Genomic DNA, 12,811 nt, shown 5'->3' on the forward strand with positions numbered 1-12,811 from the left:
CACAATTTTAGTTTGGCCTGCTGACAATGGTAATGAAATTCTGGACTGAAAGGTCTTTTTCTCTTACCTTACTAATTCTTACTCTGTGTGTGTGTGTGTGAAGCTTGTAGGGATCTCTTGTGTATCCACTTTTCGATGAGGATTTTATTTGAAGATGATTAAGAGCACTCAGTGAGGACATTAATGGAATGTAACAATGGGGAATTCATTTGAGGAATGGAAGGGATGAGACTGGTATGTCTTGTGGTGTAGTTACTCTTGGCTCAACAGCTCTCATCTATTATTTACTTCTCATCCAGATAAAGATGCCAGAATGCCTCTTATTTTCTTTTACAAAGTGTGGCATGTTATTTCTGGACTTCTTAATAAGTGTTATGCATGCTTACCATGATGTTGGCCAGGACAATTGTTTAGAAACACACATTCCATATTTAGGACAAATTGCAGAAAATAGTTTATCTGCCTGTTCTATTACTCTAGCTCAGGGCAGTGATTTGTATCAGCATGTACACAAATTTTTACCTTCAAATTGTTGCTTTAAAATTTTTATTTTTGGTCCTTTGGTGGGTGTAACCAAGTGCATTTAGCTGGGAAGTTTTCAGAAAAATTGGCAGGGTGACTTTCAAATTGCCTTCTTGGTGACTGAAGGAATTAGCTGTTTAAAAGAATCTACGATTTGTGTCCGCTTCTACGTGAAAAATCACATGCTACTCGAGTTTCTCAGTTCTTTTCATCTCTCCTGACCTGAAGAATTAAATTAGATGATTCTGCACGAGAAAAAGAAGAAACAAACAGAAAATAGAACAAGGGCGAAGGTTAGGTGCAGCTGTAAAGAATGCCGCAGCCTACAAGAAAAAATGGAGAGAGTTTTGTGCATTGCAGGGCTCAGCTGTGATTAAAACGGTGTGGTGGAGTTAAATGAGCTTCTGAGAGCTTCCTGGAAATCATCTCCAAATGCTGAAGTGCCCAAGTGCTGCAAGTGAAGAAAGAGGGAAATACTGAAAGAACTGCCTGAAACAAAGAAGTTGACTTAGTTCAGCACAGCAATGGTGGGCACTGAGCTAGCAGAAACATACTAAAGCTTGCAAAAAAAAAAAAAAAAGATTGAGTTTTAGGTATCGGGAAACACATATTAGCTTTTATTGGTTTTATCTAGTACTCTGTATACCTTGTACCTTTGGGTGGAATAATAAATAATGCTTTCTTTGGGGAAAGCATGAGCAAGTTAGCTGTTGCCATAATGCAGAAAGGGAGGAAAGCTCATGAAGTTACAAGCAAGTTGGGATTTTCTCTTCAATGTGTTCAATGAAGAAGAGGGAGTTGCAGCTTAGTGGTGGAGGCAAGGAGTGACTGGTCCAATAATAAACCTAGTTGCTTGGGAAGTAAACTTGAGTGGGGATTAAAGGCTGAGGAGATCAGCTTTTGTAGTTGCAACTCTGACAGTCAAGAATGGATGGATGCTTTCACAGAGATTCTCCTCTGTGTACTCTTATGGCTAGCTTAACAGGCTCATTGTCTAGCAAGCATTGTCCTCAAGAGGCATCCTCCAGTCCTGTTGTAATGATGTCAGCTATTGGCAAACTGTACTTGCTGGAGAAACTACCTTCCTCGCATCTCATTTATATTCTATGTAATTATTCTGGTTATCATTTATTCACATCTGCGCCTGTGGGAAGAGAATCAGTCAGTGGATTGAGGCTTTTTTTGGTTCATGCTGGAGTTTAAGATCATTCCTTTGTTCCTAACTTAATCCACTAATTTTAATGGGATATGCACATTTTCTAGTCTAGATACGGGCTTTCCTAAATGTGAAATTCAAATTGTAGATCCAAATTTGGCAAATTCGTATTTTCAGATGTGGTAGGTGTGGTAGTGAAAAGGGTCAACTCCATTAAATCATGCAAGGTCCTGCTGCAGTCCATACAAAGCATTATATCTATTGAATGAGTCACCCTAAAGCTAGATCCATTTTTAAAAAATGGACTGTTCACTTTAATTACAAATAAAAACTAGTTACCCTCAGAACTGGGTTCTTTATTTTGCTTATTTGCTACACAGCCATTGGATAGTTTTAGATATGCTTTAGAAGTAAAATGGTTTAAATTTAGGGCAATATAAAAAGCAATCTAATTTCCAAACTGTGTATACTGTGCAAACAGTAGGGTTGCATATTATTCTGGAAACATGGACATACACTAATGCCTTTAACTGAACTGACCTTTCGTCAGTCATTTTCAGATGGGCTTTATTTCCTTCAAGAAAGTGAATATCATGAATTAAAACCAAAAATAACCAAGCTATAAACAGCTGGCCTGTGTGATTCGTGGATCATTCAAACCTGTCATGTGAAGTTCATAGGACATTCTGTCTCTTCATATGGTAACCAGTGCTCCGAGCTTCTCAGAAGTTGAATGTGAAAAGCCTGTGGTGTTGTGCTACTCATCCAATTTATCAAATACAGTTTTTCTATCACCTTTATCACCCTTCTCCAGAAAGACGCCATTATTTTTCCCATGTGTTACTAATTTTATTTCTGACAATTATTTTATAAATTATTTTTGATTGGAGTATTTTAGCTGCAGGAATGCATCCCGACACCCACAGATATCATTTAGTTCTGAAATTCAAGCACTGTATGCCAACTGCCAGAGCTGACACCCACTCACTAGGAATATTTATGCAGCTATATGGGCAAGGCCAGAACTGTGAACATACCTCATCCTCAGGAACACTCTGGCTTAGCGTTCTCAGCAGCTGCTCTGAGTCATAATGGGCAGAACATCCTAAGAGATTTCATCGTGCTGTGGGGCAGGGGCTGGTTGTATCTCCCTATTTGAAAAGCTGCCCACAAGAACAGAGAAGAAAATGTGGCTCTCTCACAGCCTCGTTGCAGGAGCAAGTTGGCTGCATCAGCCTGAAAACAAGGAAGAACCAGAGATGAAAGAGTTTGTTCTTTCTTAGTTCAGATGGTATTGATCCCCAGAACTGAGTGCTCTTCACTTGTGTTCTGCCCTCACTACCATAGCTCTGAAGTTGAAACCAACAATGTGTTGCATGATTTTTTTCACTTTTTCTGCATCCAGAAGGTGAATAGAGTGTGTGGTCTAATAGTACATTTTTTCTAGGCAAAGGGGAGATGACACAGAGTGGCTTCTTTCTTAAGGGTTGGTGCTCTTGGTTGTATGTTAGAGAAGATTTATACTCGAAGAGGAGGTTTATTAATTGTGCTGTAGAGATTCTTAGCAATCCCAAAACATGATTCTGAACCCGACTTGGAAGCTATTACAGAGAATATGAATTAGTCGGTATTTTTTAATGTTTGCAGCTTTGTAAAAGTTGATGGTTTCCTTGCAGCATTTGTTGCGTGAAAGGAGGAGCATATAAATGAGAGCAGGTCATTATCTGCAGGAAGAAATGAAATGAAGCATGTTTGCCATTGATAAAAAGTAGAAAGTACCAGATTTGCACACACTGTTATGCAAGTGTTTAGAATGGCCCCTGTATTCTTCTAAATTAAAAGCTGGTGTTTGGTTTCTAGATATTCTCCTTCTTCCCCTGAAATGGGGGAATGTTCTATGCTATGGTGGAAGCCACCTAATCCTGTTTGGTATCTCATGTAGTCCTTGCGGAGTTACAGCAGTTGTGTGTACGATGATGCATTGAACACTGGTATTACATGAACAGTTACCTGGAGTGAGGTCTACCAGACCAGTTTCTATAATTTAAAATATTTTAGCTGGAATAGAGAAGGCATCCTGCGGCATGGCCGTGTGCCAGCTCTCAGTACTATTGATAATACAAATTGATAAGGTGTATGAACTTCTGGCACATGGAATGGTGAGTGTCACTGAAAAATTACTGTCTTAGTAAATGGCAATATTTTATCAGAGAAAAAAAACAGTACTATGCATGGAATATTTGAGTATGCACAGCCACTGCCAAAAAATAAAATCTTGCCTCTAGCTTTATTCTACATAGTGCATTGCCATTGGGAATCTTGATAATGGAAATGTAAAAAGTTATCATTAATAACAATGAATTTCATTAATATAATCACTGTCAGTACACGCTCAGGGTATAGATGAGTTACACAGTGTATCTCTATCATTGATCATGTATGTAGGAACCACTAAAATATATAAAAATGTTTTAAATGATTGATCACATTCCAAACACAGTGTGAATATAATGAATATAAATATTGTGTCTGAGGGAGAAGGAGTTGTTTAAAAAAAAAATCTTTATTTCTGATCAAAATAGTCGAAAAATGTAATTTGTCTTGTCACCTTTAGCTTTGAATCAAGTCTTATAAGTTTGAGCAAATTAACTGCAAACTAGTAAGACTTTAGTGCAACAGGTGTGCAATTAAGACACAACAAAAGACGGTTTATTAGACTGTGAATGTCATTTGGAAGTTTTAATTGCCATTGCAAGCTAGGGGAAGGTTCATTCTGAATGTTTTACTACTCTTCCAGGAACCATAATTATGTCAGAGGAATTGCAAGATGCTTTGGATAACATGTATGATGCCAGAGTCCCAAAACTATGGTTTAGGATTTCTTGGGAGTCGGCTACTTTAGGATTTTGGTTCACTGAGCTTCTTGAAAGAAACCAGCAGTTCAGCAGTTGGCTGCAGGATGGCCGACCAAACCAGTTCTGGATGACAGGATTCTTTAATCCACAGGTAAGATTGCCAGATTGATCGTTTCAACTCCCACATAACAGTTAAATTAAACCTTGAGAGATCTTCAAATTGACTCAATCACGATTATACAAAGTGTAATCTAAATTCATTTTTTAGCATACCAGTAGGATAACTCAACATCTATTGAAGAAAATTTTGCTAGACCAAAAGAATGCTACTGAAATAATGGGATTCAACTTCTGATTGCTTTAATTATGGTCTAGAAATTGGGTAAATACATCTTTTCACATTTAAATGTTATCCTCCTTCTTCCTCTCCTCTGTTACAGTAGCATTTTTAATTAATTGTATGAAAATCTCTTTGAGTACAAAGCAAGGTAAGTTTCAAAATTTTGAGAGGAAGAAGAGATTTGGCTTTGGCTCTCAACCCTTGCAAATTAGGTCCTTGAAATGGAAGGCTTGTTATTTATACCACCCCAGAACTGTGCCAGACTAAGTCTGCAGAGACACACAAAAAAATACAGCCTCTCGCCTGCACCGTCTAAAATAAAAACTTGGCACAAAATGAAACAGAAAAAAGGGAACAGCTGAGAACAGAGTTAAGAGAAAGAATACATACCTAGATGATGTGTAGTTTCTTTGCACAGCTATCCACATTCATTAAAGCTTTTTATGATTCACAGATGTTTGTGGGAAGTGTGAGTTGTGGAAGTGAGTCATTGTGAGAGTATCCAGCCAAGAGGTTTCCGCGAAGCCTTAGCAAAAAGCTATTTTAAAGATCTATTTTAATCTCAGTACTTGTTAGCAATGCAAAAGCTAGCTGAAACAGCTGCCTAGAGTAGAGAAAGCCACAGTGGCAAATATTCTCTAGGGCTACTGCTGGGAAATATCCATCTATCATCTCTCCTGTGCCAGCTGTCTACCGATACCACTTTACAGCATGGAAGTGTGCTCCAAGAATCCCTGAGCAAAGGGTTCCCAAGCAAAAGTACGAGGGAGAAAAGCAGGAGTTTTAAGAAAATGGTTATGCTTCCATACTTGGTTGGTTAGCAACACATCAATAGCGAGACTCTAGAATATGCCTAAGTAACTTTTGCAATGATCAGGCTGGATGGAACCCTGACAGGCTTCTGGTTTTGTTGGTGTTCGCTTTTGTGCTACGGATGAGCAACACCTGATACAGATTTCGTACTGGCCATTTTAGCTGGCTTTTTTGTGCTTCGAGGTTGTGTTCTGAAAACTGCCAACCAAAATTGGGCATCCTACAGCTTTCTTGATCCATACATCTGCATTTCTCAAAAAAGCTGCCAAATAATCAGAGTAAAATGTCCCCAAACAAGTTGTGATTTAGTAGACCGTAGTAAGTGAGAAAGCCTCCAGAAACACAAAATTAAACACTTAATAACACTTAGTTCTAAAAGTCCCTCAATACGCAGTGTGCAGAGAAGAAAATCTGAAAATGCAATGTGCTTACCCGGTTTAAAAATTCATTTGTGCTGACAATCACAAGCTTAAGAATCAGATGATTATTGTTGTAGTCTCCATTTTCTGCCAGCCAAGCTGTGTGAGTGGGTCATTCTACAAGAAATTCACCTGAGCAAAAACTCCTGATTGATGAATTATTTTTAGTAGTCATATTGCTGTGTTTAAAATTAGTATTTCATCTGTTAAGTGATTTATATCTTCTCAAGCAAGCTGAGGTGATGAAGTATTAGTGCTGCAGTTCTCATGGCGTGTTTGTAATACCTGAGAAATCGTCAGAAAAATCCTTTTGTTTGTGAGATGAAATGCAGCTCCTAAGTAATTTGTAATTTGCCTACCTGCATAGATCTTACTGTTTGCTTTATCGTCGATGGATAAATGCCATGGATGGCACAAGACAATAAAGTAGATTTATAGCACTGGGAGAATGAGACGTTCTGGCAATAAAAAATAATGTAGGACCTGACTCTGCCTTCTCTTGGACTGTTTATACACTAGGATAAATTCAGTAATTTCACAGAAGTTAATCTTTATTTATAGTGATACAAATGAGAGCAGGCTCAGGCTTCTATGTGAAAGAAACCCGATTCCCTGTCTGTATCTGCATTGAGCCAAGATAGCTGGGGTGAACAAAACAAGACAATGCCATGAATTTTCTTCCTTCCTGGAAGTTAATCTGACATTACTCTTTTTTTTTTTTTTTTTTTTTTTGCCTCAAAAAACTTGACACTATGCATATCTCATTTCTGCCTCTCAATTTCCACATTGTGGCTGATGCTGTTTTATCGTTTTCTTGTTTGCATCTTTGTACCCAGTTGCTGTCACTTGTCCTATATATGGATTTTAAGCCCTGTGAGGCAGAACTGTCTTTCTGGTTGTATAGTACTTATCATAATGAACTCTCAGCCTAAGACCCTTAGATGCCAAAGCAATACGAATACTAATAAGAATACGAAGTGCAATTGCCTCCATTCCACTGTGGCCACTTAATTCTAGTAAACCTGGCATAATTTGCCCACTGTAGAAACTGCAAAATAAGTGACAAACAAGGAACCTCCTAAGCCAGGTAAATGAGAGAATATGATTGTGAAAGCAATAGACTTAACCGATTTCCATGTTTCTTGTCATGGCTTCCATGGATGCCTGGTTCTTCCTCACTGAAAGGTTCAGAGTTAGTTTGCTTGGGTTGTTAGAGGGCAAAGGAACAAAGATTTAGTGGCCTCACTGCTCAGTCAATGGAGAAGTTCAGGAAAAGGCAGGTGAAGAAAGAAGAAATAATTTTCCCTGTTTCTGAAATCTCAACAGGCCCCCCTGCCCCCCAAAAAAAACCCAAACCCCCACACAAAGGAAAAAAAAATCAGGGAAAAGATTACCAAGAATCGAAACAAATGTCATGGCAAGTGTTTCATTGTGTCTCTGACAGTGGGGTTTGTGGGGAGCCAAGCCCTCAGCCACACAGTGGCACCTCAAGCCACTTGACTCTTTCTTGCAGTTCATTGTGCAGTTCGCCCACTCTGGGATACCCAGCTGGGCCTCCAGCTCAGGGCTGCAGACTTTAAACACTGTCTAGGATTCATTCAAATGAGCAGATAAGTGTTGCAAGTCCCACTGCAGACAGCAGCGTATAGGTCCTGCCATCTCTGTAAGAATAGTCTGCAGTCTAAATCTTATCCCTGAAGACAAGTCACAGCTCTGAGTGTACTTTTATTCCCGTGTTTCCACAGTGTCTTTGAACTGATTCCCTTAATGCAGTCATTGCTCTGCTTGTCCTCTTCAGGCTCTTCTTTCTTCAATATTTCAGTTTATCTGGGATCCTGTAGCCCTCTGGGGCCTTCTGGCAGTGAGCACTTTGTATATTTTAAACTATTGGTACTAGCATGTTTCTACAAATTAAAAGACTTCAAATTAACTGCAAGAGTTCTGCTTTCATTTAATGGCATCTCTGATAGAAGAATTTGGCCTTTAATCCTGTCTCCCTTAGCTATATGCTAGAGTTCTCAACTACTTCAAACGCAATTACAATTATCTGTGCTATCACAAAACCTCTTTAAAACTCTTCTCCTGGGGTCTCTGGAATGATATTAATGAGAAGAAACCGATGTCAGTTAACAGAAACATCTGAGTTCATGAATGTAATCTCACGTTCTCATAATTTGAAGGGTGTTGTGTAGCTACAAAGTATGTAGCATGTGCAACAAGCACTTGAGTCCCATCAGCCAGAGCGTGGCCTCTGATTCAGTAAACCAAAGTGCTTATGTTTCTGCATCTGACTTCTTTCTATTCTTTTGGACCTGACAGTAGCTCAGCAGAGCATCCTGCACTGTGGATACTGAAGAAAAATTAAAAGCATGTTCAATTCCCTCATTGCTCTTGATTTCTTCCAAGCTGTGCTCTTGGCTCTATGATACCCACCTGTGTGAGTTCCCCGTGTGCCACTGTATTCCCCCATCTCAATCTCCACATACCTTGATTCTCTGCTCTGAAATCTGCCTCCTTCCTCTTTGTCCTTCTCAGTTAAGTCCCCCTTGCTCTTGCATCTTCAATTTCGGTGTTTTATTCATTCATCTCCCAGCTATGCAAATGGGTTTCCATAAGTTAAATTAGGTGTATATCTACAGCATGTTGACTGAAGTGCAAAGCAGCCTACCTTCCTGTCTCTTAGGTCTAAGGTGTTTGTCATACCCTGCATTGTGTGTGCGCATGGACAGTCAGTTGTATGAGAGAAGCTAAACAGCATCTTCAGCTTGGCTTCTCTTGTGACAGCTTGTAACTAATGAGACTGTAGCTCTTCAGAACCCAGAGTGAGTTTCATGCTGTGGTGCTGAAGTGCTGTGAGTTTATCTTACCCATGTCTGGAATAGTACGTTGTTGTAGTATATTAAGGCTTTGCACTGAGCAAAGTGGCAGGGGCATTTCACTATTTAATTGCGTGATTCCAGTTTGCATTCCCTTTGTGTTCTGCAAAGTGTTTCATGATTTGTTGACTGGAGAGCATTTGGTATAAGAAAAGATGAGTAAATAGCACAAAAATACCAGTGCTATTTGTGGCTTAGCAATTACCTGTATTTTGAACCTCACAAAACACATTAATCTGGCAGCCTTGTAAAACCTCTCTCCATCTGTCTGGTTGTACAGTAGGATGTGAGGTGAGCAGCTTCTGATACATTGAATAAGCTGGTTTGGTGGCTTCTTAGCACCAACACGTGCACACCAAATACATAAGAATGCATGGTACTGGGGAAGTATAGGAAAGCATTGGATTTACACTACTGAATTTAGTTTTATATTTACATGGATTCTGTGGGATGAGGTTTCATGCTGCTGATGTCATTTATATGGGAAAAAAGTTGAAAATGGGTAAGTTCAGGTTTTCTTAAAACCCTCTAAGTCATGTTCAATCTCTTTAGGGATTCCTAACTGCTATGAGGCAAGAGACAACTCGCATGAATTTAGCAAAAGGGTGGACACTGGACAGTGTTGTTTTACACAATGAAGTGACCAAGATGATGAAAGAAGATGTTGTTGGCCCTCCTCCTGCTGACATCGGTGGGGTTTACATATATGGCCTTTTCCTGGAAGGGGCAGGTTGGGACCGCAGGAATGGCAAGCTCGTCGAGTCGACACCAAAGGTAAGGATTAAGTGAGCATGACTGACTGTGGCACAACATCATGTACTGAGAGAACAGCGGGAAGGATTCTGAGTGCCTGCAACAGGTTGTAAGAGGGTAGAACACTAGCAGGGCTGAGCAGGGGACAGAGTGTTTGCCCACCAGCAATGAATGAAAAGACTTTTGTCAGAAAATGAATTTAGGATGCACTGCTGTAGAGCAGACGAGATGCTAGGCTCCTTGGCTTCTGGAGCCCTGGAAGCACAGCTATGTTTGAATAAAATCGTGTAACCCATGGTCAGCCTTCTTTTGACTGACCAAGTGTGACCCTGTCACAACTTCCAAAGCCCGGGACTGGGTTTGATGACAGCTGCTGTGGAGGTCAGTGTTTGAACGACTAGAAATCCCTGGCATTAGTTTTTGAATAGGAGAAGGAGTAGTAGGACTGATGTGACTAGGCAAATTTAAAACCTCACTATGGAATAGGGAAAGCTGCTGTTGACTTTTTCCAAACCAGTGATAACTGTCCTGAAATTGGGAGTTGAGGTAATTCCTCTCCATAGGTAAAGCCCTTCTGTGTCTGGCTGACAGCAAACTGCTCCAAATCAAAGCTTGCCAGCTGTAGCTTCTGGTGACAGCTGTTGCTTGGTTTGTGAAAACACCTTCAAACCTGAAGTTTACTCAAGTGCCCTGGAGTGTTCAGCAAGCCTCCGTGTTGCTCTTGGGTTTGGGTCTTTCTTTTTATCCACTGCCAATAAACATTTTATAATGCTGGAAAACCTGAAGGGATCTAGTCTGTGCCAGGAGGCACCTTGGGTCTTTGAAGCTGCACTGCCAGCAGTGCAAAGTTAACAAGGAGGTTTGCTAAATGCAGCTTGGCCTTTGTAGGTCCAGTCCTGCCATTCAGGGAACAGAAGGTAGGGAAAGAATGGGGAACACTAGCCAAAGGGGCAGAGGACAGGAGGAAAGACAATGGCATCTCTCCCTCTTAGAACCACCCTGTTGTTTTTCTATCTGCTTCCATGAGGTGCAGTTTTCCAAGTTTCTGCTGCTTTCTTTTTCTTCCAGGCTTCCTGACATCTGTTGTCCCTTAGCTGCCACTGCCTTAAAGTTAGACCAATGTAGCAGTGAGCACAGGACTTGTGTTCTGGTGTGCGCTTCTGCTGTGGTACTGGAGCTTTTGCTGAAGGCCATCACTGAATGGAGTTCTAGTGTTCGGAATTCAGACACCTTATCCTACTTCTCTAATACTAAGCTCTGTATCTCTTTTAACATTCCCAGGTACTGTTCACAAGTCTTCCCGTAGTCCACGTGTATGCTGTTAGCACGTCAGCCCTACGTGACCCGAAGAAGCAAGACGGAAGTGTCTACTCCTGCCCTGTCTACAAAAAACCTCGTAGAACAGATCTGACGTACATTTTCTCTTTGTATCTGAAAACGGCGCAGAATCCTGATCATTGGACATTACGGGGGGTTGCACTGCTCTGCAATTCAAAATAAGGGCCAGCATACAGCTATAAGGAAAGAACCACCTAGGAAGATTAATCTGTAGCTGGTAGGACTTCTGCCATTGACTAAGTGGTGGCTACCTTCTCATCAGGCTATGGGAATTAGCAAGTGATGTACAGAGATTGTGTTAGTTGCACATAGATCAGTTTACTCTGTTCACAGCAAAAATAGTAGATGTGTTTAACCAGGGAATATCAGAGGGAAAACAGTTGCAGGTGTAAAATTTGCAGCTGTTATAATGCAAGTGAGAATATAATCAACTAGCTTGCTCATTATGGAAACACTAGGAAAAAGTGCTTATGATAGTGACAACTGCTTTGACATTTATGGTGGTTCTTTTGTAGATGTTATCTTTTCTTCTTAATACAAGACTACTTCACAATATAAGATAATTATTTTCAAATTCAGTTTTGTAGTTGAAAACTTATCATCTGTAGCATTATTGAAGCTGTAATGACAAGTGAATTAAACGTATGGTAAAACTTTATATGCACGTATTCCAAGGCGCAGCTCATTTGATTTTGCATTTGTAAACTTAGTGGGTAGTTTTACTAATGGATGCTACCATTGCCTTGGTTAATCACTTGTTTATGCAAAACATTCACGGAAGTGTACAAACAGGCAAGTTTATCTTTGCACATATTAACTAATTTCTAAACCTATCTCCCATTATAAGGAAGATGTGCACCCCCCCATTACTAGTGAGAATAAAGTTTTGCAATTCTCAGAGTGAACACATCTGAACACCAGTTTGGATCTGTTAGTTTTTGTGGTTTTGTGTGTTACCACCGTTGCTGTCTACCTTGTAATTGAAGGGTGATTGCTACTACTTTTTTCTGCTATTGGCAGAAAACATGTTTGGCTCTTTTCACTAGCACAAATTCAACACAAAAAAAATTGCTGTGGGATGTTATGAAAGAAGGACTTGCAGTGAGTACATTGTTATTACTTTTTTCTCCTTGTAAACACTACATTTTAAGCTGTGTGGAAACTGCATCACTTCCTTTCTTTGACAAGTAAAATGAGAAAATTAAATGCTATATAAAGAAAATCTGTAGGTACTTATGTTGTAGCACTTACTGTTCTGCTGTATAAAATACAAAGAAATAACTGCTTTGAACTTTGACATCTTCATTTCAATAATTAATCCCTGTTTGTCAGTTTAGGAAAACATCAAATCTTGCAGAACAGAAAGCAGGCCATATTGCAGAAGAGACAGACAAATCATACAGTATTTCACTGAAGATAGCTACCGTTTTATACAGAACTGGAAGAACATATAGTCACCTGGTTCCAGAAAAGACTTCTTATAACTAGTAAAAAAACAACCAACCAAAGCCTCCAATCTATCCTATAAGAAAACCCCATTTTTTTTTCTTTTTGCATGTAATTACAGTACAGTGATGTAGAATTTATTGTTGAAAGAAATGTCTTCCTCTCCCTGTGTCCCTTTCTTGCTCTGTCCTGCCCTTCTGTTCAGTGGAGTTGCTGCTTCCAATCTGACAACATTAATTGGATTTGAAATGTCATTGACATAGTATAACATTGACCTTCCCCAACGAGTGTAC

The 12,811-nt window shown here is 39.8% G+C and overlaps 1 protein-coding gene across 1 annotated transcript in view; it reads left to right on the top strand.

Annotated features, from left to right (window-relative positions):
* LOC136097897 (dynein axonemal heavy chain 5-like) overlaps nt 1-12,760 on the top strand; it is a 170,365-nt gene extending 157,605 nt beyond the window's left edge. The window contains exons 74-76 of the mRNA XM_071804333.1: nt 4,476-4,684; nt 9,534-9,755; nt 11,016-12,760. Of these exons, the coding sequence (XP_071660434.1) occupies nt 4,476-4,684; nt 9,534-9,755; nt 11,016-11,234 (650 nt within the window). The 3' untranslated portion in view covers nt 11,235-12,760. The remainder of the gene's footprint in view (nt 1-4,475; nt 4,685-9,533; nt 9,756-11,015) is intronic.
* Nucleotides 12,761-12,811: the final 51 nt, after the last annotated feature.

Source organism: Patagioenas fasciata, chromosome 2 (assembly GCF_037038585.1).
Source record: "Patagioenas fasciata isolate bPatFas1 chromosome 2, bPatFas1.hap1, whole genome shotgun sequence".
Lineage (NCBI taxonomy): Eukaryota > Metazoa > Chordata > Aves > Columbiformes > Columbidae > Patagioenas > Patagioenas fasciata.